This window comes from Gigantopelta aegis, chromosome 13 (genome assembly GCF_016097555.1).
Source record: "Gigantopelta aegis isolate Gae_Host chromosome 13, Gae_host_genome, whole genome shotgun sequence".
NCBI classification, from domain to species: Eukaryota; Metazoa; Mollusca; class Gastropoda; order Neomphalida; family Peltospiridae; genus Gigantopelta; species Gigantopelta aegis.
The window spans coordinates 7,452,206-7,477,273 of NC_054711.1; the positions used below are offsets into that span (position 1 = coordinate 7,452,206).

The window sequence follows — 25,068 nt, forward strand, 5'->3', positions numbered from 1 at the left end:
AATTTTAAAATTTATTTAGCACAAATGAAACGTTTTGTGGATCTATGCTAACCTATTTCAAACAGCAGAAACAGGCTTGTTCAGAAAACAATTGTATCGTAATTAACGTGACTGGTCCCCCATCATATCACATTCATTTACAGTACACGGTGCAGTTTTCGTTTTAATATTATTATTAACTGTTACCGCATTCTGACTAAACTGAGCATGCGCAAGTTACACATTTTGTAGTCGATGCAGTCTTCTGCCAAAATACAATCATCTTGAATTTGGAACATAACAGGATTACTCGCATATTTTCATAGAATGGTAGTTTAATTTACCAACGTCACATCGGAATGAAAGAACTGCGAAGTTGACCATTCTCAGTAAAATTATAATTATGCATCGATCGCGTCACCGAAGTTAAATTTAGGCGAGGTGATCAGATTGAAATGCCGTTATGGAAATTGCAGATACATGCATATTAAATTCCACGGGGTTACAAAGATGAAATTTTTCCCATTTTAACGCAAAACTGCTTGCATTTTTCAATCAACTTTTCATCTCAGATTACATCATTTAACAATATTTATTATGTTTGATTTATTATATCAGGGCTGGCCAACATTTCCAAACACAAAGTGCTTGTTTATCCCTTTTGTACACTTGCAATTTTTGTTATTCCGTAGTCTGCAGCAAGCATGCGTGCATGTGTGTGTGTGAGGCCCCTGATTATTATATTGAGTACTGTATTTGACCGGAAGTAGGCCCACGTCTTTGAATAAGAGCCCAGACATTTAAGAAATTAGGCATTTATTCGTAAATCATGGTATTTTATGTCGGTGTCCGTGAAGAAAATTGCTGAAAACGTTAAAGTATCGAGAAAAAAGCTGTTTAGAACGTTACGAACCAGCACGTTACTAAAATGGATAAGTAGACTCTTTGTAAAGTTAGTTTTCGCTTTATCTATGTGAGCTCGCGCAACACACGTGTGACATAAAACGAGGTCAGGGAATTCCCACCGCACGGTCGGTTTTTCACTAATGTAGAAGCGTTTCGTATTACAAAATTAGGTTGTCCATCTGCAAGTTTTCGCATTTGTTTCACAATTAAATTGATGTATTAAATATACATGCAATTAACATTTAATTGACGAAATGTTAAAGAACAGTGAGTAGGCGCGCGTGCAGCAAAATATGAAACGTGATCAAAGCAGTCTCCGCCTGAGTGTGTGTCGGACTCGGACTCACGTCGAGAGCGCTAAACGCCGGGGTTTCTAAGGAAAACCGATGGTATACTCCCGCTGAAAATTGTTAAATTTAAATGTCAAGAAATGCAATGTCTTGTATCTACAAGTAAAATTCATCCTGAAAAATAGACTGGTATACTTGTTTAATATTTAAATTTGTTCGTTATGAACCCTCCCCTCTAAAAAAAACCCCCACAAAACAACCCAGATCCCCTCCCTCCCCCCCAAAAAAAATAAAAATAAAATAAAATAATAATAATAATAATAATAATAAAATAATAAAAAGTAAAAAAAAAAAAATAAATTAATAAAAATAAATAAATAAATAAATGAGATGAGATGAAATGAAAATAATAATAATAATAATAATGCTATTCACTGTGAAATCATTAACCCAAAGTAGCATATTTTCGATGATCATTCTTCGATCTCATTAAAATTAGCTCTTCTGGTCTGCCAGTAGATCTAATAGCATTGTGTGGACGCCCATGTCCAGGCATCTTCATAAATCAAGGCTAATATTCGTTCCTCGTATTCAGCCTTGATACATGTCGTCAAGAAATCGTGCCACAAAATGCTTAAATTTCATTGGATGCGATGAGATCTGATTGCAACGAATCGCAACGCTCCTTATAGATTCCCTTGTTATGTAAACTCCATGTTGGCGGGCGAACACTAATATTGCTTTCAAGATTGTCACATGTTACCGATGCTGTGATTGGTCAGCGATGTCATCGTGTAAGGGACATAATCGGTGTTACAAATTTTCTTCCAATAGAGGGCGCTAGTAGTGGATATCAATAATCTTGACTACATGTATCAAGGTTGAATACGAGGAACGAATATTAGCCTTGATTTATGAAGATGATGTCCAGGTGACATTTTATTTATAAATAACAATTTAAATAACTATCAATTACACTTCGTCTTTTATAGCATTATTCGGGAGTATACAAATTCTTAAAATATCGGGCAAGACTATTTATGCAATAGACAAATTTGTTGGTCTATTTCAACATTGAAAAAACAGGGGGGAAATGGCAGTAATAAACTGGATTGTATACTGGTATAAACAGATTTTATGGCTATACCATCACGGGTATTTTTTCGTCTTGAAACAAATTTTATATTGAAATTAGTTTCCGGCATACTTCGTAATTCATCTGAATCATTTCGTATACCCTTGGCATAATCCTGAATGTTTTCAAATTATTTTCAAATCACTGGCATAATTTTGCAAGTAAGGTTTTGATTGGTCGAATGAAAGGTCAACTGGACATGAGCTCCAACAAGCTGCTGTTAGATTCACATGTAATAGTGTAGCTAATTTTAATTAAATGATCATTCTAAAGTGTTAAAGTTTTAAAAAAATCATAAACTCATTTCCAATTTTGCTTCATGCTGATGGCAATTTTTGTTGGGGTTCTTTTACATTCACAAATTAAAGGAAATAAACATATTTAGTAATACAGGGCTTACAAGTGCTTTGTTTGATGTGAAATTGTTTGAAGCACACAGTTTAATTTTTATTTAAACTGCTTACGTTTTGGGACTAGGTAATTTTTTTGTGGGCAAGTGAAATTTGAGTTACTTGCCTGGCGGGTAATTGAACATTTTAGGATATGGCCAGCCCTGTGTTATCTAACATTAAATGAATGTTTTGATTGAACCAAATATAATACGTCGACACATAATTACACTATATTTCAGCCATAGTACTGTCAGTTTATCAATAACTGATCACAATGAATAACGGATCGTTCGAGTTAAAACCAAAAGTTTTCAAATATTTCGTTACAATAATAGCTGGCAAATATTTTATTAAAGCAATACAAGCTAAAATATTATTTTAAAGAAATATTTTAAACTATTTTGTCTGTTATCTGTTATTCACTGTGTTGCAATATTCATAACCCAACTGGAGTAGGTAATTGAATGTTTCAGTTTCGCATAATAAAACGGTAAGTAATTTACAGGGCCAGTGGGGGATGGGGGGCTTGTAAAGATTTTATATGCAATATATATACAGGCGCAGATCTAGGTGTCCTGACTGGGGAGAAGAAACGCCCCTAATAATAACAAGGCCACTGAGCAATGTAGTAGGCGTACTAATCATTTTAATTCATATTTAACAGGTCAAACAACATAATTTGATATAATGCCAGTGTCAGTTCCAGCCTGAATATTGATTTGATGTGTTTTAGTATGAATTGATATATTATAATTAGTAATAGTATGTACAGAACATGCACAACGATATACCCAGTATTAAATTATCAAAATAACAAACCGTAGAGTTATTTTAACTTCAAATTATTACAAAATATGGACCACCTGAAACTTCAGGGAACTATCTGAAATGAAAGACAGGTAGTCCTGTTAACACCCTGAAAAAAATAGTGAAGATCTAACCCTGAGTTTTAGTGTAGTCACCCCTTTCGCAATTTCATAAACACGTACTTCTCATGCACATGAGGGTAGAGTGACAAAAGAGATAGATACACACAAAAAGCTGTGAGTCCTGCAATGCTATCACTAATTATCCATCACTAAGGATGTAGACCTTGCCAAAAATCACTATGAGCATTCGTCCCCCCAGATGGACTATAAGTACTACTTTAAAAATATTGTTTTCACAGATGTAGAAGAAGACTCAACCACACCAGGTATACTGAGTAGATTTGTCAACGTGTCCAAGAGGTATGAATATATTTTTCTTATTTATTATTTTTTTAACAACACCACTAGAGGTAATTGAGTTAATTACTAATCATCGATCGGTTATTGCATGTCAAACGTTTGGTTATTCTGACATATAATCTTAAAGAGGAAACCTACAAACTTTTTCCATTAGTAGCAAGGCATCTTTTATATGAATGCATCATCCCACAAAACAGGATACTACATAGCACGGTCTTTTTTATACCAGTCGTAGTGCACTGGCTGGAACGAGAAATAGCCCAATGGGCCCACCGGCGAGGGTCCATCCTAGACGACTGTGCGATAGCAACTAATTAATAGAGTTATATCACAGAATTAGTAATAATTCCATAGTGCATCCCTCAGAGTAGCTTGAGTCACTTCCAGCCCTCCTGTTATTGATATTGATATGTAGAGGAAGGCTAGAGGAAACTCTGTACTGCGTTGGCAATCATCGACAACCAAATGGCCGCAAGCTACTGTGTCTAAAATACAAATTTTTCCTAAATCTGATACCACAGAGCTTTAGTTTGATTATTCTCAAGTCCAGTTATGACATTAAACTTACATGATGTTAACCAGTACCAACGCTACATGAAGAAACCCGACGACCCTATACATCACCACAAGAAAGTACAGCGCAGGTTCTTCTAATCTGAATGATAAAACCTTATTCTGGATCAAAATCGTATCTCTGCACAAGCCAAAGTTGAACGGAAGTTTTAAGCAAAGCTGTGATTGCTTCCATGATCCTCTATCAGACGCTCGTACTTATGAGGACCGCCACTTCCCTAAGTTATATGTTGAGGAATGCAAAAATATGTGTTGTTTTATTTTTATTACTGTATTTTGTCGTAATTTGTATACAATGTGAGACGTAATTAAAGAACTTCCATGTCTGTTTATTTGGCGTTCCTGCCTAAATATTACTTTCTAGCCTTGATGAAGTTGAAAATGATACTGTTACATTGGTATTCCTTTTCCAGAGTGTTGTTAAAAATAATTTTAAATGTTGAAATACAAATAAACAGCTCCCCCCCCCCCCCCCCCCCCCCCAACACAACCAAAAAAAACCCTCCCAGAAACAAAAACAAAACAAAATAAACAACATAACCAGGAGTGTGGCAGCGGATTTCCTCTAATGACTGTGTCAGAATTACCAAATGTTTGACATCCAATTAATCTGTGCTCTAGTGGTGTCATTATTGTTAAACAAAACAAGCTATACTAAATATACTTATAATTTATATTTTGTTACAAAAAAGTTTTAAACCCATACCAACTCAAATAAAGAAAATTTAGAAAACATTTTTAGTGTAAATAAAAGTTTCTTTAGAAATTACCATCAAATTGCATAGGTTAAATCTTACTTTTGATAAAGGTATAAAGACAACTGGTGGAACTGCCACGGTAATACATGTGCATTCGCTTTAGGTAATACACATGCATTCTCTTTGTAGCCTACAGGGCCGTATCCTCATCAAAATCCGGGGGGGGGGGGGGGGGGGGGGGGCACTACTTTTTACAAACAAATGAAACACTTTACAAATTAAACCTAGAGATGTGTATGCTATTTTCTGGAGTAAAAAAAACTAAGTGAGATTCTTAGGGGGGCAACTGCCCGCCCCCGGGAGGGTACGGCCCTGGCCTACTGCATTTATCGATTACATAGGGGCTGTTTCGTGTTCCAGCCAGTGCACCACGACTGGTATATATCAAAGGCCGTGGTATGTACTGTCCTGTCTGTGGGATGGTGGATATAAAAGATCCCTTGCTGCTAATCAAGAAGAGTAGCCCATGGAGTGGCGACAGCGGGTTTCCTCTCTCTATATCTGTGTGATCCTCAACGATATGTCTGATGCCATATAACCGTAAGTAAAATGTGTTGAGTGCGTCGCTAAATAAAATATTTCCTTTTTTTATCGATTAAATCGGAAACAATACATACCTGGCTGTTCTAGCATTTATATTATTTACATAGAATTGTTTAGTAAAAAATGTTATTTGAGTTGGTATGGGTTTTATTTAAAACTCATTACGTTTTAATATAAGTTTTAACATTCATTTATATTATTTACATAGAATTGTTTAGTAAAAAATGTTATTTGAGTTGGTATGGGTTTTATTTAAAACTCATTACGTTTTAATATAAGTTTTAACATTCATTTATATCATTTACATAGAAGTGTTTAGTGAAAAATGTTATTTGAGTTGGTGTGGGTTTTATTTAAAACTCATTACGTTTTAATATAAGTTTTAACATTCATTTATATTATTTACATAGAAGTGTTTAGTAAAAAATGTTTTTTGAGTTGGTATGGGTTTTATTTAAAACTCATTACGTTTTAATATAAGTTTTAACATTCATTTATATTATTTACATAGAAGTGTTTAGTAAAAAATGTTATTTGAGTTGGTATGGGTTTTATTTAAAACTCATTACGTTTTAATATAAGTTTTAACATTCATTATAGTGTGGGATTTAGTTCAGTTGGTTTGAGGTGCTTGAATTGCACGAATGAATCACCTCTATGGTTCCATTAATCAAATGATTGGGGTTTTCTCGTTCCAACCAGTGCACTACAACTGGTCAAAGGACGTGGTATGTGCTTTCCTGTCTGTGGGAAAGTGCATATAAAAGATCCCTTGCTACTAATGGAAAAATGTAGTAGGTTTCCTCTCTAAGACTATATGTCAAAATTACCAAATGTTTGACATCCAATAGTCGATGATTAATAAATCAATGTACTCTAGTGGTGCTGTTAAACCAAAAAATATATATGTTTTAACATTCGTTATAGAGTTATATGACAATTAATTGGTTGTCTTTTGATGTAAACCGACTACAATAGTAGTTTAAAATGTGCTGGTGCATCATTGCAGTAGGGTGACCAATTTAATGGAAATATTTTCCTGGAATTTTCTGATATTTTCACGTTTAAGCGTGCGAACACCCTTTTCAAAACAATTTAAAGTACTCGAAAACGCCATTTTCATTTTAAAAAAATAAAAAATTAAACAGCACGAAAAATGTCACATATATATATGTATATATTTAATTTTGAGAATGTAGAATGTAATAGGAATTAGTTACTTTAAAACAAAATTATAGTTAATCCAGATATCTGGCATCAATTCCGAGTACGGGATGAAAATTCAGGAAAGTTGGACACCCTGTTGCACAAATGTCCTTTTACGTTCGTTATTTCAGGTACCTGGGTAAAGCAGCAGTAGCTGTTGGTGAGTAATATTCTATCTTGAAGGTCATCTTAGCAAGCCCAATGTACCGTATCATATTTCCAGATATTCTTAGATTCAACCAAGTTTAAAAAAAAAAGAAAAAAATGTTTACTCTTGTAACGAACACTTTCGTGAAATCAGCAATAGGTTCGGTATACTGATATATAAAGTATATTCCAAAAATGGTGTGAGGCTTGTGAATTTGGTCATTATTAATGATGTTCCAATGATCCATTATAATCGAAAATTGATCGGTTGGTCTCTACCGATGTGATGATCAATTATGAAGATATATACTGACACACAATGAAAACGCAAAACAGATATTTTTCAATATTTTGTTGTGATTAATGAAAAATATATTTATTGGACTTGAAATAACAATTTACGACAGGAAGCCATTGATTGGTACTTTTGTGTGGGTTTTAATCCTGGTTTTGTTCTCGTTACACATACAATAGCAGAAACACACAAAATGGTGTGAAATGCGTTAACTACATGCTCAATCATGCTGCATGCAATGCACGTGAAATGCCAGTATGTGGACACATAAAAGTCACGTAACGGTGTTATATTTCTTGTCACATTAAGAATGCCACGACTCCGAGAAGAACAAAGGGAGCGAGCGTTGGGCATGGTTCAAGGGACGACTTCGCAATCCAAGTTGCTAGGACCTTCAGAGTCCATCCATCAACTATTGGACGACTTGTTGAATGTCATCACCGGATTTGAACCCAATTGAACACATATGAGATGCGTTAGGACGTCGTGTACGTCACCGTCAGCTACCACCGCGTAACATCGCTGAGCTTGCACAGCTTTGCAGGAGGTGTGGAGGAACATTCCTGTGGCGTATGTGAGATGTTTGTGCCAATCCTTTCCCCGTCGTCTTTACGCATGCTCACGGGCCAATGGTGGACACACCAGATACTTACCTTGATATGGGGGTTTAAACTTTTCGATTACGAATGCAACTCGATTACTGATGATAACTGGCCATGTTTCCATGTGAATGTATCTCATGAATACCAGTCACTAATGTCATATTACATTATCCATCAATTCATTAATAGTTTGTCGTTATTTGCAATGAAAAGTTGTTTTTGCGTTTTCATTGTGTTTCAGTATATAATCATGGGCGGATCCAGGACATTTTTGTTGTTGTTGTTGCGTGTGTGTGTGTGTGTGGGGGGGGGGGGGGGGGGGGGTGGGGGTGCAAGAAAAAAGGGGCGCATTGACTTGTTAAAAGGGCATCTTAATAAAGGCTTTAATATTTGCAGTTAATATGAATGCGTTTGTGTATATATCACGGTGTACGAACGGAAATGTACGCTAAATGACTAGCTGCAGTTTTCTGGACCGCTAGGTGCAGTAATAGAATTTATTATATTAGTTTGCAGGTTGGTCGGAGCATTTTTTTAAAGTGGAGTGGGCTAATGATCAGGGTCGTTGTTTAGCATGGCACATTGTGCCTTGCCAGAGGGCACGCATCACCCGAGATGTGTAGGGAGTCCGGAGGCATGCTCTGCCGTGAAAGGTTTAAAATTGGATGGCTTTAAACTCATTTTCTTGGCATCTGAATAGCAAAATTAGCCATATTTAAACAATAATTTTATAACTATTTTAAGCATTATTTTGCATAGTATTATAACCCAAGAATGTTTTCTTCTTTCTTGGCATCTTGATAGCAAAATTACCCATTTTCAGACAGTGATCAGTTCCTCTTTTGGAGTTTTATAACCGAAAAAGTATTATTTAAAAGAATTCAAACCTGTTACTCTTAGATCTCAATCTCTAAATCATGAATTTTAGCATTCACCGCTGTTGAAATGACCAGGGGCAGGAGAACGTGTGGGTGGGGGGAGGGGGGGGGGGCAAAAATAAAAAGAGCCGTAGAATCAACTTTGCTTCGTATATAAGTATGACTATCAAATAATATTTCATTGTAATTTGACTTTTTATCTTTTTTTTTTTAAAACGACACTATTCTAAGGATGGATCTGTCTAGGTAGGGCAGTTACACTCGTACATTTAAAAAAAAACTATACAAAGAGACACTTGTAAATTATAGCTTTAAAGGGCACTATTATGGGGATGGCTCGGTCTAGGTAGGGCAGATATACATAAAAATTACAGAGCCTTTGTTCATTAGTAATTTTGAAGATCTATACAATTTCAAAGGAAAAACTATTAGGCTATCATTATGCAACTTTGATCACACAAAATTAAGGAGCTCATTACTCGCATTAAACAATGTGGTGAACACTGAACTCCATTGAGAATCGGTAACACAGACACACATCTGCAAGCTTGCTCATTCAGGCACAACTTAAGTTCATGCAGCTGAAAATGTTTAAATGCAAAACACTTTTTATACAAACAAAAAGGGCACTGGAACATTTTGAGGGCACTTAAAAAAATTTTTTTTTTTGGGGGGGGGGATACATCGCCCTGGTCCCTCCCTGGATCCACCTCTGATAATGTGGGAAAATGTTATCTGACATTGTGCCTCCAGTTCAGATGATAGAATTGATGTAGGCCCTAAATATGTTGTGGTTGAGATTTGTTTTCATGTGTACATATAGAAAAATTATACCAAGTAGTTATTAAATGAACAAAATGTGCGATTTTGAGTCTATCCCAGTGAACTCCACAGTAGGTGCATGGTCCTTATAATTCAGATCCTGTTTATGTTCATACAATTCTAACCGATTATAATCGATGATCGATGATGAAAATCCAACCGATTCCCACCACTAGTAATTATGGCACCCATGGGTCTGAGGGGTGGGACACGAAAGGGTGAAAATTGAAGCTAATAATGAAAAATCTTCGCTTCTTCTAGAAATGCAATTACCAGATAGTAAAGGTCCTTTGTTAACCAAATTTGTTAACTTCATAAATGTTAGATCCACCTGTTCTATGGGAGGGTTGAATGTTTTTATCAGATTTTGTATAGAGACATGCATATAAACTGTAAAGTACCACACCATTTCCAACTAAATTTGTTGGGAAGTTATTTTTTTGCATCCTGCCAACTATGAGCCTAGGACTTGAGGATCAGCAATTTATTTAGTAGGTGACCATTTAAGCTCGTTGGTATTTTAATATATTTAATGAATAGAAGGTGTCACGGGGATCCTATAATACCCGTAACTGAATGAAACACGATTATCCAAATATCTCTCCTAACTGTATATCTATTAGATCTCTCCGTAACGGGCAGTTCAACCCGCGTGGCTCGTCTAGGTATGATCAGAGATAAGATCTTTTATAACGTATATATTATTATAGCACGTTTAGTTCACTAGAAAACACAACAAAAACACAATACACTTTGGAATCTGTATTAACCTACGCTGACAAATGTACTGCCGCAGTAGTTAATTAACAACAACAAATAATAACAACCCAGAACTGATCACTTAATTAGTTAATCTCTAGGTGTCTAGTTTACACAATATGCTAATCACTTCACCGTGACACAACACCCACACGTGTGATAATTGAGAAACGCTTCCAGGAGAACTTAATTAATAAAGGAATTACAACTCTATTCCTAACTGGTTAATTTTTAATTAACCCTTAACTACTCATTCAGTAACGTGTGATATTTGAGAAACGCTGCCAGGGGAACTTAATTAATAAAGGGATTACAACTCTATTCCTAACTGGTTAATTTTTAATTAACCCTTAACTACTCATTCAGTAACGTGTGATAATTGAGAAACGCTGCCAGGGGAACTTAATTAATAAAGGAATTACAACTCTATTCCTAACTGGTTAATTTTTAATTAACCCTTAACTACTCATTCAGTAACGTGTGATAATTGAGAAACGCTGCCAGGGGAACTTAATTAATAAAGGAATTACAACTCTATTCCTAACTGGTTAATTTTTAATTAACCCTTAACTACTCATTCAGTAACGTGTGATAATTGAGAAACGCTGCCAGGGGAACTTAATTAATAAAGGGATTACAACTCTATTCCTAACTGGTTAATTTTTAATTAACCCTTAACTACTCATTCAGTAACGTGTGATAATTGAGAAACGCTGCCAGGGGAACTTAATTAATAAAGGAATTACAACTCTATTCCTAACTGGTTAATTTTTAATTAACCCTTAACTACTCATTCAGTAACGTGTGATAATTGAGAAACGCTGCCAGGGGAACTTAATTAATAAAGGGATTACAACTCTATTCCTAACTGGTTAATTTTTAATTAACCCTTACTACTCATTCAGTAACCTTGTAACACAGAATTAATACTGGTACCTATCACAATAAAGACAATAACCTACAGTTTACCTAGGTCCTCTAGGATGACTGGCTAAGCCTTAATAATTATTTAGAACACTGAGCCTACAGTATACTGCGTCAGATGACCGGCAGCACCATCTAAATAATATTGGTATAATACAGTATTAAAATATTTAAAGTCACATCAATCACATCAAGGTTATACAACAGAGCAGAAATAATATATAATTACCACGTCCGAGCTGAACTGATATATTTCGTTCAGTGGACGACGTCCGTTTCCCCTGCAGCCTTCCTATGTTTCTCCCCGATATCTCTAAAACCCTAGCTATTTAATATAAAATCCCAGTATCGCCTGGGGGTACATCGCGGCACCGAATACCTACAAGTGACATTTCCACAGCGACCAAGACGACAATTTTCCTTAGATGGTCAGACTTGCTGACGCCTAGTCGCCAAACTCACGGTTGTAAAAACCGCACTCGTGGAGGTATTACGTAACTACTGGCCACACGGCCTCCGCAGCTGGACTGGGTGTGTATTAGAGAGAGCTCGACGACCGTCGCGCAGAGGTATTACGTAACAAAGCGCCCACCTGGGCTTAAGTGCATATTGGAACTGCACACGGCCCTCTAAAACAATTAATATCGCCACAGGCGAAAACAAAATTAAGAGCATGTTCCGTCACAGAAGGTCAAGATATTTAATGAATAGAATGACAAGGGAGAATGTATTAGATGCATTGGTTTCATACTGGGGAAATATTATGCTCAACTCACAAGGGGAGGGAGATTGAGAGACACAAACAGACAGACAGATAGATAATTAACACCTTTTAAGATGGAAATTTATTATAAGGTTTGATGGTATTATTAGGTTCCCAAGCCTTTTGTTTTTGCTGGGATTATTCTTGTAAGAAGATTCTGTGCCAATTTGTCTGAGTAATATACAGCTATTATAGCTTGGGAATCAGTCATTACCACTTGCAGTTATATTTATTATTATTATTAATCTAAGCTTCTTTTAATAGTAAAGACCATGGGAACCAACGCATGATGGTATGATGTTTCGTTTTGTAATTTTGTTCGGCATATATAGTATGTTATGTTTATAAAATCAGGATATCCATATAAAATAAAGGTTGCATGTGTAAACATATGAAACAATTATTCAGCTTATTATTGTTTCGTAATGGCAACTTTTATTATAGAGTAAATATTTTTATTTCAAACTCTTTTCTGTAAATATATTTTAGAATTAGTGATCTCTAAACTCTTTTTTATATTTTTTATCTTACTTTTAATAGCTGAAGAGGCAGCGCAAGTTGTACGTGAGAAATTTGGTGAACCCTCCAGTCGTGATCAGGATTATTACAAGATGGAGGCCACTCCCAGAGGTTTGTTTCAAATTACAGATGACAATAGTACTATGTGTGGCTAAAACTCCTACTTGTAGCATATCAATTGACATAAACACTACAGATATAAATACTACCACCCCTCACCCATAATATAAATCAGAAAAAACAATGGGGGTTAAGCTGTTCATTTCAGACATAACGGGTAGCGTCTACACACATGTATGACTACCCTAGTTCTGCACAAAATTTAAGTCCTTTTTTTTTTTACAAGTATTCCGTACATGCTTTAAGCACAAGGTGACATGACACAGTGGTACTAGATGAAATAAAATCGCATACTGTTTTTTCCCACATGAAACTATTTTACTTTACAACAAACACATTCACATTTATCACCAATGACAGGACTTGTGGTATTAACTGCTCTATCAAAAGTTGGGTAGACCTCGAACTTTGACCCAACTGGAAGTTATTTTTTTAGTACTATCAACTACTTTTGATACTTTGTACCATTACAAAGTACCTGTATGGAATTATCTTACATGGTTTAATATACAGTGTACAATGTAGTGTCAACATTTTGAACTAATCTTCTGCTTCAATTCCGGAGGAATTGGGATTTCTAATGTTAAGTCCGGCCCCTTTTAGCCAGTGTTTTTTTTTTTTCGTTTTTAAAACGTGAAATTCAGTGTAAGTCGAGTTGTCAAGTTATAACAATAATATTTTTCACTGTTGTAATCTACTCTTTAGAGCGTAAGAAACTGTCGTTTTACAATTTTTAATTTTAAAATATTTTGAGATAGATTTTGCCAATGAAAATTGTACATATTTGCGCAGTTTGTATCTTTAAATCTATGAACGTGACAGAAATAAAAATTATATCTTATGACTAATCATTTACTGCTTTATTAATGTGGAAAACATGAAACAAGTGCAATGTTATTTGTTAATATGGCAAAACAAAATGAAACAACACTACATGTACATGTAGCCCAGTGGTAAAGCGCATGCCTGATGCACAGTCAGTATAGGATCGATCCTCTTCAGTGGACCCATTGGGCTATTTCTCGTTCCAGCCAGTGCACCACGACTGGTATATCAGAAGTTGTAGCATGTGCTATTCTGTCCGTGGGATGGTGCATATAAAAGATCCATTGCTACTAATGGAGAAACGTAGCAGGTTTCCTCTCTATGACGTTGTCAAAATGACCATATGCTTGACATCCAATAGCCGATGATTAAGCAAAACAAAAAACGTTTTTTCTTACAGCAGCTATACCACGGTTTTTTTATGTGGGTTTTTTAAATGTATTATTGCTGTTTTGAAAAAAAAATTATGGGCCGATTTCGTGTAAATTATATTTAGTAGTTGGTTAGGAGACGGTGTGTGCGTGTATGTTGGTGTGTGTGTGTGGGGGGGGGGGGGGGGGTATTGCAATACTGAATAATATATAAGTATGTCTGAGTAATATACAGCTATTATAGCTTGGGAATCTGTCATTACCACTTGCAGTTATATTTATTATTATTATTATTAAAAGTTTCTTTTAATAATAAAGACCATGGGAACCAATACATGATGGTGTGATGTTTCGTTTTGTAATTTTGTTCGGCATATATAGTATATTATGTTTATAATAAATCAGTTTAAAATATTGTTTTTGTTACTTATGAAACCAAACAAAGCAATGAGATGCACGGTATATCCTCTCCAATGGCATAATAAACTAGTACAAGATCCGGAAACTATACCACAGTCAAATAAAATATGTTCTAGATAAAGTTCAGGGCAATTTCAAATAGTTACGCTTCAAGCAAAAACATCAGCATTTGAGTCTTAAGATTTTCAAGGCATTTGGGAGATTCATGTAAAATAAAGGTTGTGTAAAACGTATGAAACAATTATTCAGCTTATTATTGTTTCGTAATGGCAACTTTTATTACAGAGTAAATCTTTTTATTTCAAACTCTTTTCTGTAAATATATTTTAGAATTAGTGATCTCTAATATCTTTTTTAAAATATATTTTATTTTATTTTTAATAGCTACAGAGCCAGCGCAAGTTGTACGTGAGACATTGGGTGAACCCTCCAGTCATGATCAGAATTATTACACGATGGAGGCCACTCCTAGAGGTATGTTTCAAATTACAGACGACAATAGTACCATGTGTGGTTAAATCTTCTACTTGTAGCATATCAATTGACATAAACACTACAGATATAATACTACCACCCATCACCCTTAAAATAAATCAGAAAACACAATGGGGGTTAAGCTGCTCATTTCAGACATAACGGGTAGCGTCTATGACTACCCTAGTTCTGCATAAAATTTAAGTCTTTTTTTTTTTACAAGTATTCCGTACATGTTTTAAGCACAAGGTGACATGACACAGTGCATATTGTTTTTTGCCCGCATGAAACTATTTTACTTTACAACAAACACATTCACATTTATCACCAATGACAGTACTTGTGGTATTAACTGCTCTAGATATCAAAAGTTGGGTAGACCTCGAACTTTTACCCAACTGGAAGTTATTTGTTTTAGTACTACCAACTACTTTTGATACTTTGTACCATTACAAAGTACCTGTATGGAATTACCTTACATGGTTTAATATACAGTATACAATGTCGTGTCAACATTTTGAACTAATCTGCTGCTTCCTTCCAGGGGAATTGGGATTTCTAATGTTAAGTCCGGCCCCTTTCAGGCAGTTTTTTTTTTACATTTTTAAAACGTGAAATTCAGTGTAAGTCGAGAAGTTTTCAAGTTATAACAATAATAATTTTTCAGTGTTGTAATCTACTCTTTAGAGTTTAAGAAACTGCCGATTTAGACTTTAATTTAAAATTTAAATTGTTGTTTTTTCGAACTCTTTTTCAGTAAATATATTTTAACATTGGTGATCTCTAAACCCTTTTTCTCTATTTTATCTTACTTTTAATAGCTACAGAGCCAGCGCAAGTTGTACGTGAGACATTGGGTGAACCCTCCAGTCATGATCAGGATTATTACAAGATGGATGCCAACCCTAGAGGTTTGTTTCAAATTATAGACGACAATACATGTGTGGCTAAAACTCCTACTTGTAGCGTATTAATTGACATAAACACTACAGATATAAATACTACCACCCCTCACCCTTAAAATAAATCAGAAAAAAGGGGATTAAGCTGCTCATTTCAGACATAATGGGTAGTGTCTATGTCTACCCTAGTTCTGCACAAAAAATAAGTCCTTTTCTTTCTTTTTTTTTTTACAGGTACTCCGTACATGTTCTAAGCACAAGGTTACATGACACAGTGATACTAGATGAAATAAAATTGCATACTTTTTTTTTACCCAGATGAAACTATTTTACTTTACAGCAAACACATTCACATTTATCACCATTTATCAAACATTGGGTGCACCCCATATTTTGACCCAACTGGAAGTTATTTGGTTTAGTACTACGAACTACTTTTGATACTTTGTACCGTTTCAAAGTACCTGTATGGAATTACCTTACATGGTTTAATATACAGTATATATACATACCATAGCCTTTGACCAGTTGTGGTGCACTGGTTGGAATGAGAAAAACCCGATCAGTTGAATGGATCCACCAAGGTGGTTGAATCCTACGACGCAAGCAGGGTGATCAATGTGATAAAACCGTAATATATGGTCAGAGCCGTATCTCTGCACACTGCAGAGTCAAATGGGCATTTGGCAAAATGGTTGATTCAATGAATCTCTAGTCAGGGTTTCTGCCAGAGGGTAAAACGAGTATAGCACCATACCCAAATGTTTTTGCAGATTTTTTTTTTTAAAGTTAAGCTTTTGACACAAATAATTACTCTTATCATTACGGTATGATTTTCTTAACCCTATAACCCTAAACTTAACCCATTTTCTTTTGGGGGGAGGACTACCCCCCATCCCATGTTGACTGTTGTTGCATTCAGTTCCATAGCGCCATACCCAAAAATTTCTTTCTGGCAGAAACACTGCTTGTGTCTCGTTAATAGGACAGCCTCTCCCGAGGAAATCCTTTACTGGAGATTTCATCCCTCTTGCACAGCCAAAATGAACTCTTCAGTCAAATTACTAAAGAGAACACTATTTTCTACATATATTTGTATTGTCTGTCAATATAATAAGTGTTATACACATATCAATTATGACAAATGTATACCTTTCAAAGATGGTTAAGAGGTTCAACATAGCTGCTAAATGTTCAGTACTTTACAATATTTGTTTTATAACAATATATAGAGATTATTATACGAGCTTGTGTGTTGTACTGGTTTTATGAAACGAGTGTCAGGATTTTTGTATTGCCCGAGCGAGAGCGAGCGTAATACATAAATCCTGACAGGAGTTTCGTAAAATCTGTACAATTCACACACGAGTATAATATTAATTTCTTATTAAGAAAAAATTATAGAAACTTAAAGCAAATTCTCTTCTTAACCATTTAAGGAGTTTTAGACTATTAGCTACTTAGTTGCCTCCCACCCCCCACCCCAACAAAAAATCCTAGCTACAGCCTTGATTATTGTTGTTTTCTTTATGAATAACAAGACCCAACTCAAAATGTTTCAGCCACAACAAGGAGATGACGAATTGACGTCATATTTCAAATGCACAGTCTGAGCTAGGACTGGAGAAACAAGGTCATGTTAACATGTCGCTTCCCAAAATTACGTTATTGCACTTGTTATTACATTTGTGCTTTGTATGGTTATTATTAACTCGGTTATGTTGAACCATATGGATAATAGATAGAGGTTATTACCCTCGTGTGTTTCGGTATCGTCAATATCATGTATTCGGAATAAAAATAATGTATTGTACAAGCATAATTTATAATTTTTATTCCCAATATATGATACTGACGATACTGAAACACACGAGCTGGGCTCCCATGAAACAAGGTTAATGGATAATGGTTAGTGAGAGAGAAGAGGGTGTAGTGGCCTTACACCTATCCACTGAGTCGTTAAATCTCGCTCTGAGTGGGAGCCCATACCGGGATGCGAACCCAGTGCCTAGCATCCTTAAGTCTGATGACTTAACCACTACAGCACTGAGGGCGGTAAAAAGTATTTTCTTCGCGTAAGTACAGTTAAAGTTTGTTATCATTAACCACACCACTAGAGCACATTGACTTGTTAATCATCAGCTATTGAATGCCAAACATTTGGTAATTTTGACATATTATGATATAGTATTAGAGAGGAAACCTGCTACATTTTTCTATTAGTAACAAGGGATCTTTTATATGCATCATTCCACAGACAATATAGCACATACCACGGCCTTTGATATACTAGTCATGGTGCACTGGCTGAAACGAGAAACAGCCCAATGTGTCCACCGACGGGGATCGATTCTAGATCGACTGCACATCAGGCGAGCGCTTTACCACAGGACTACGTTCCGCTTTTAACAGGGATGTGAGAGGGGCTGGAACAAACAAGCTTACTGTGGCCGGGGTCCAGGGGCCGCTAAAGGGCCCGTAAACGAAAATTGTTGTTTGCAACCCCTGGAACTGCCAAAAATTGCATTCAATGCTAACAAATCTAAACTGGTTATAACTCATAATATAAGGCACACATCATAAACTTGAAACTGTGAAAACCTGCAAATGAACCTTGTGTGGTCAACAGTATTGAATATCATGTTTTAGGGTTTTTTTTAGACGAAATTTACACGTAGCTCACATCCTTGTTCTTATAAGTATGGAGTAGCACATTAAATTGCACGTAATATGCGGATTGCATGGGATGTCTTTGGTACAAAGTGTTAATGATAATATGAGTCTGTATTATCCTTCTTTCAGGAATGTGTATAATAATTAACAACAGAGATTTCTACTATGACCCATCTGATTCTGGTTGTAGGAACCTAGGCCAAAGAAACGGCAAAAGTAAGTTATTTTCTTACACACCCGTTGCTGAGAACATCATGTGTTATTTTCGATAACACATAGTTGTTTACACACGTACATGTGTTAACATGTTAACAATTTCAAAACATGTGACTGGCTGCTCCTAGGTGATGACTAGGTCACCAGTGCCATACGTCCAATAAAAAACCCAACACGATGGAAATTGATTACACTGTGACTTATAGTTAACCTGACATTCATGTGTCTGTGACACGTAAGTCAGCTACAAGTGCAACGGCTGTAACTAACTTTTAGTCGAAAATTATATTAAAATTTGCTTAAATCTGGTTTTTGAGGATATGTAAGAAATAGAATAATACATTTGTGTCCGTTAGATACCATTTATCTCGCAACTCGTTGTTTAAAAACATATCAAACTTGCTTTCACTCGTTAGATACATTTTAAAACAACTCGTAGTGAGATAAATGGTATCTAACGGCCACTCGTGTATTATTCTCTATATAAACAACTCGTAGTGAGATAAATGGTATCTTCCGGCCACTCGTGTATTATTCTCTATATAAACAACTCGTTGTGAGATAAATGGTATCTGCCGGCCACTCGTGTATTCTTCTCTATATAAACAGCTCATTGTGAGATAAATGGTATCTAACGGCCACTCGTGTATTATTCTCTATATAAACAACTCGTAGTGAGATAAATGGTATCTGCAGGCCACTCGTGTATTATTCTCTATATAAACAACTCGTGAGATAAATGGTATCTGTCGGCCACTCGTGTATTATTCTCTGTATAAACAACTCGCTGTGAGATAAATGGTATCTGCCGGCCACTCGTGTATTATTCTCTGTATAAACAACTCGTTGTGAGATAAATGGTATCTGCCGGCCACTCGTGTATTCTTCTCTATATAAACAGCTCGTTGTGAGATAAATGGTATCTAACGGCCACTCGTGTATTATTGTCTATTTAAACACCTCGTTGTGAGATAAATGGTATCTAACGGCCACTCGTGTATTATTCTCTGTTTATTCCTGTATTATACAACATATATTTCATTGATGCACAATACAATTCAGAATAAAAGTCACACATCAAAGTTGATTTATGACCAACTATCTATTAATTTTGTTTTGCAAAATGTAAAAGCTTATACAGTGACAGTGTATCTGCCAAAAAGAACCTGTTGGGTATGGCACTATGGAAATAAATACAACCACAGTCAACAGGGGATATGGGACGCCTCCCCCAGAATGAAAATGGGTTATGTTTAGTGTTAGGGTTAAGAAAATCATATATTAATGATAAGACTAATTAATTTTGGGTTAACTTAAAAAGAAAATTGCCCATTTTACCCTCTGGCAGAAACCTTGGGTGAAATCACTTTTGTCATGGTTTGTGTTATTCGTGCAGGCAACGAATTTGAGAAAACAACGAAAACATAATACATGTGTACAGGTAACACAAATTAATAAACTACCTTTTTCATCTATGAATTTAAGTATCCAACGAAATGTCTTTTCTAGGAAAATAATGAAAGTTTAAGCTCACGAAAATAAAGGATGCCGTGGTACCTTGAATTACATGCCCCTCTCCTCCGCCAAAAAAAAAATATGTTCAAATAGTTTCATTTACTTTTTTTTAAATCCAATAAGACGACCAATAGGTTAACTTGTGACTTCACACTTTAAATTTAAATTGAATTTCCATACTGACAAAGAACTGGCTGCATTTTAATGGATATGCAGTGAACATTCTCTTTGTACTTAATATATTTTTGCCAACAATTATCGATGATTATGAATGGCAACACAGTCCAATTTTGATATTTCTTTTATTTAATTCTGTAAATTATAGATGTAACCATAGCACGAAAATATTCAGATGTTATGTAGTGGCCGTACGCTGGGCAGCTCCCCCCCCCCAAAAAAAAAAAATAAATAATAATAACAAAAATAATAATAATAAAAATATGACCACTGTGTAGATGGCCAGTCCTCATTAGCAGATCTATGCTATATACATGGCATCCATGCATATAACCACATCTATGTTAAGTTACAAGGATGACAGCTTCCATAGCTGTTGTATTTATGGTATTCTTCTTTGTACGCAATATTTAACATGATTATATGTGTACGGTAGTCAACTGGACATAAGCACAGAAAAAGATCATTTCGAGGTGCAGCTTCAGGTAAGTACAAATATGGCTGTCGGCAGTGCAGATCAAAAGATGATAAGTGATCAGAAGGATTGAAAACTGTTAAAACAAAGCGTTGCGTATTATATGATAGATTATATATGGGGTTGATTAAATGTAGACACTACCACAGATACATCATGTAAAAAAAAATCGAACTATCGCACTTGAAACTTAAAGAATGCCCCTTTAAACAGCTAGTTTGAATGCACCCTTAAACAGCTAGTTTGAATGCACCATTTTAACAGCTAGTTTGAATGCACCATTTTAACAGCTAGTTTGAATGCACCATTTTCACAGCTAGTTTGAATGCACCATTAAATAACTAGTTTGAATGCAGCCTTAAACAGCTAGTTTGTTTCCTCAGCGGTTGTCAACAGTCAATGTTATTGCAGGAAAACTTGAAGAAACCTTTGAGAAACTAGGCTTCTTTGTGAGTACTCACGAAAACCTGACTGACAAAGAAATGAAGGACACTGCAGAAACAGTTGGTAAGATGGACCATGACACGTTCGACTGTTTGGCCTTCTGTGTTTTATCACACGGGAAGGAGGGAGAGATCTACGGAAGCAAAGGTCGGGCGGTTAACATGTCTGAACTCACAGGACCGTTCAAATCGCAGAGGTGTCCATCTCTGGCGGGAAAACCAAAACTGTTTTTCATTCAGGCCTGTCAGGGAAGAAGAACACAGGGTGGTATGTATTTTAGTAAACATTCAGTGTCTGTGTGTATATTTATACTTATTTTCTGGCTTATATCCCATTAAGGTTCAAGCACACTGAACTGGGCACACACCACAGATATCTCATGGGCAGAAATTTTAGCAGTGGAGGGTATAGACTGTGACGAGCGAAGTTTAATGGGTGGGGTGGGGGGGGGGGGGGGGTGACATGTTTCCGAGGAACAATGTATTGAAAAATTAAAAATATATATTTGAGCAGGGAGGGGTTTTTTCGTTCTCCAAAACCCTCTTCCTGGACACCAGGCTGTATCTGGACAGTGGGTTAGTGGGTAATGGTTAGTTATAAAATAGTTATACATTGCAATGTTTTGTATTAATATACATCCCAATAAGCCAGCAATAAGTATATATTATTTTTCAATACAAAATAAACCACCATTGTCAAAGTGGTTACACAACAAGTCAAAATAATTATACCATGTTTTGTCCATGCATTAACCTACGTACAGAAATGATACACAGAGTGTTTTCTTGGTAAATTGGACTATTCAGTTAGTTGCCTCTACCTGTGATTCCTGATTGGCAGGTGTGCATTTGATTGGTAACCAGACGTGTCAATTAATTGACGCTGTCTAGACACAAAAATACATACCGGTATTGTGTAATGTTACCTGTCACCCCTAAAATGATAATGGACATGGTTTATTACCGTAAATAGTTCTGTAAAACTATCGATCAAGAAGACTTTCCCAGCTAAAATCACAGAACTGACCTATTACGTAGTCTCAAAGAAAATAAAAATATATTTTGTTACACTGTGCATCCAGGAGTTGACCAGGAGCTTCGCACTAAGCTAGAGTATCGGATGCTTTGAAAAGAAAAGAAAATGGCTGCCCCCAGTTAGCAGGAATAATGACTGGGTTTTTTATTAACACTAAAATTAGGCGTTTTTCATTTGTTAAAGTGTCAGTATGTGTTGGTATTCCGGGTATGCATCTTTCCAACACACAAGGCTCATGTTTTAGTGTGTTGGTATTCCGGGTATGCATCTTTCCAACACACAAGGCTCATGTTTTAGTGTGTTGGTATTCCGGGTATGCATCTTTCCAACACACAAGGCTCATGTTTTAGTGTGTTGGTATTCCGGGTATGCATCTTTCCAACACACAAGGCTCATGTTTTAGTGTGTTGGTATTCCGGGTATGCATCTTTCCAACACACAAGGCTCATGTTTTAGTGTGTTGGTATTCCGGGTATGCATCTTTCCAACACACAAGGCTCATGTTTTAGTTTATTTTTTCTTTAAAGGGACGGATTTTAAAGTGTGAGGTGGGGGGGGGGGGGGGGCTAATTTTTATGGTTGTTCTATCGTCAGGTTTCCGTATTAGCATTATAAGACAAGTCCCAAAAGGTGGGGGGGGGGCCTTAGCACGCCCCTCCCTCCTAGCACGCCCCTCCCCCCCCCTAGCACCCCCCCTCCCCAGCTTCTACGGGCCTGAAGGGACATTCCTGAGTTTGCTGAATTGTAAGATGTTCCCGACTAATAAAATATTTCTATGATTAAACTTACATGTTAAATATATTTTCTTGTTTAGAATATCAATGTCTGTATATTCAATGTGTTTCTGGTCGTCTTAATATTTGTAAAAAGCCCAAACTGGATTTTGTCTTAAATAATTTCGTACGTACGAAAAAAAAATATTTTAGGAAATAAAATTAAATTTAACCTGGTACAAATATTAGAACGATCAGAAACACGTTTAATATACTGCACTAATATTTTATGCAGAAAACTATATTTGATATGTAATTACAATCGTTAAAAAGTCTCTGTTAGTCGATAATATCTTAAACATTGCAGCAAATCAGGAATGTCCCTTTAAGTGCCTAAGGCAACTTAGATTGCTTCATACAACGGGACCCAAAGCACACAGCTATCTGGGGGTAGTGATATGGTTTACAAAGAGTAATATGGTGTATATCAATTGTTATAATTATATATTATAATTATGAAAACAACATTGCATTCAAGACGATATATATATATATATATATATATATATATATATATATATATATATATATATATATATATATATATCGTCATATTTAGGCGTTATTTAGCAGTTGTAACTTGTTTCTTTCTGATGATGAACTGAAACATGTTAAAGGAAATTATTTCGTTAAATACATATTATACTATACACCTTTTTTCTTTTATACTGTACTTTTCATGTATACACACATACATATATATCTGATGACATCACTTTATATTGGAATTTTGTCTTACTGAAGGTTATAGTTTAAGAGCCAAGAAATTATTCAAAATAAAATAGGAACTTTTATTATTATTAAAATATGGTGCATATAAAAGACCCCTTGCTACTAATGGGAAAAATGTAATGGTTTTCCTTTCTAAAACTATATGTGAAAATTACCAAATTTTTGACACCCAATAGCTAATGATTAATAACTCAATATGCTCTAATGGTGTCGTTAAACAGAACAAAACAAAACAAATTCTCCTTGCACATCTCGCTCTCTTTAAAAGCCCCACAAACTGAAATTGTCCTTTTTAGAATTGAGGGACGGGATGAAGCCCTGAGGTAAAGCGCCCGCTTGATGCACAGTCGGTCTAGGATTGATCCTCGTTGGTGGGCCCATTAGACTATTTCTTGTTCCAGCCAGTGCTCCACAACTGGTGTAACAAGGGCCGTGAGTGATATGTACTATCTTGTCTGTGGGATAGTGCATATAAAACAATCCCTTGCTACTAATGGAAAAAGATAGCATGCTTCCTCTCAAAGTCTATGTCACAATTACCAAATGTTTGACATTAAATAGCCGATGATTAATAAATCAATGTGCTTTAGTGGTGTCATTAAACAAAACAAAATTTAACTTTGAGCATCTTTACTTTAAAAATATTCGCTAACTGAAATTGCCCTTTTTAGAATTGTGTTACCTTCTCCGCACTCCCTTAACAAAACCATGGATCCGCCCTTGCTGGATGTTTATCAGTAAACCAAAGCACTACACAGGGTATGCTTTTCACAGGTCGAAGAGTACAGACTGACAGTCAACCTTTCCAAGACGAAAACGTCACACGGGGTAATAACGTAATTCCCGAAGATGTCGATTTTCTAATAGCATATGCCACAGTACCTGGATGTGTGTCATATAGATCGACACAGAAAGGATCGTGGTTTATATATCATCTAACGAAGATACTGAACGAGTAAGCCAAAAAGTAAGTAGTTGTACCACACGTACACACAGACAGACACACACGTATGTATGTATGTGTGTGTGTGTGTGTGTGTGTGTGTGTGTGTGTGTGTGTGTTTATGTGTGTGTGTATGTATGTGTGTGTGTATATATATATATATATATATATATATATATATATATATATATATATATATATTTATTTCTTTATTTATCATATAATATCTTACATTTTCAGTGCAATTTCAGAT

General features: G+C 35.7%; 1 protein-coding gene across 1 annotated transcript; it reads left to right on the top strand.

Annotated features, from left to right (window-relative positions):
- The first annotated feature begins 1,139 nt into the window (after positions 1-1,139).
- On the top strand, positions 1,140-24,831 carry LOC121387656 (caspase-8-like). Its single transcript, XM_041518843.1, has 9 exons — positions 1,140-1,152; positions 3,871-3,931; positions 7,143-7,171; positions 12,742-12,831; positions 14,841-14,930; positions 15,752-15,841; positions 18,635-18,721; positions 21,300-21,599; positions 24,647-24,831. Exons 1-9 carry the CDS (start codon positions 1,140-1,142, stop codon positions 24,829-24,831), a joined length of 945 nt encoding a protein of 314 aa, XP_041374777.1.
- Positions 24,832-25,068: the final 237 nt, after the last annotated feature.

Coding starts and splice junctions, on each gene's coding strand:
- LOC121387656 (XM_041518843.1), top strand. Junction 3,932..7,142: donor TTTGTCAACGTGTCCAAGAG/GTATGAATATAT, acceptor TCGTTATTTCAG/GTACCTGGGTAAAGCAGCAG. Junction 21,600..24,646: donor GGGAAGAAGAACACAGGGTG/GTATGTATTTTA, acceptor TGCTTTTCACAG/GTCGAAGAGTACAGACTGAC.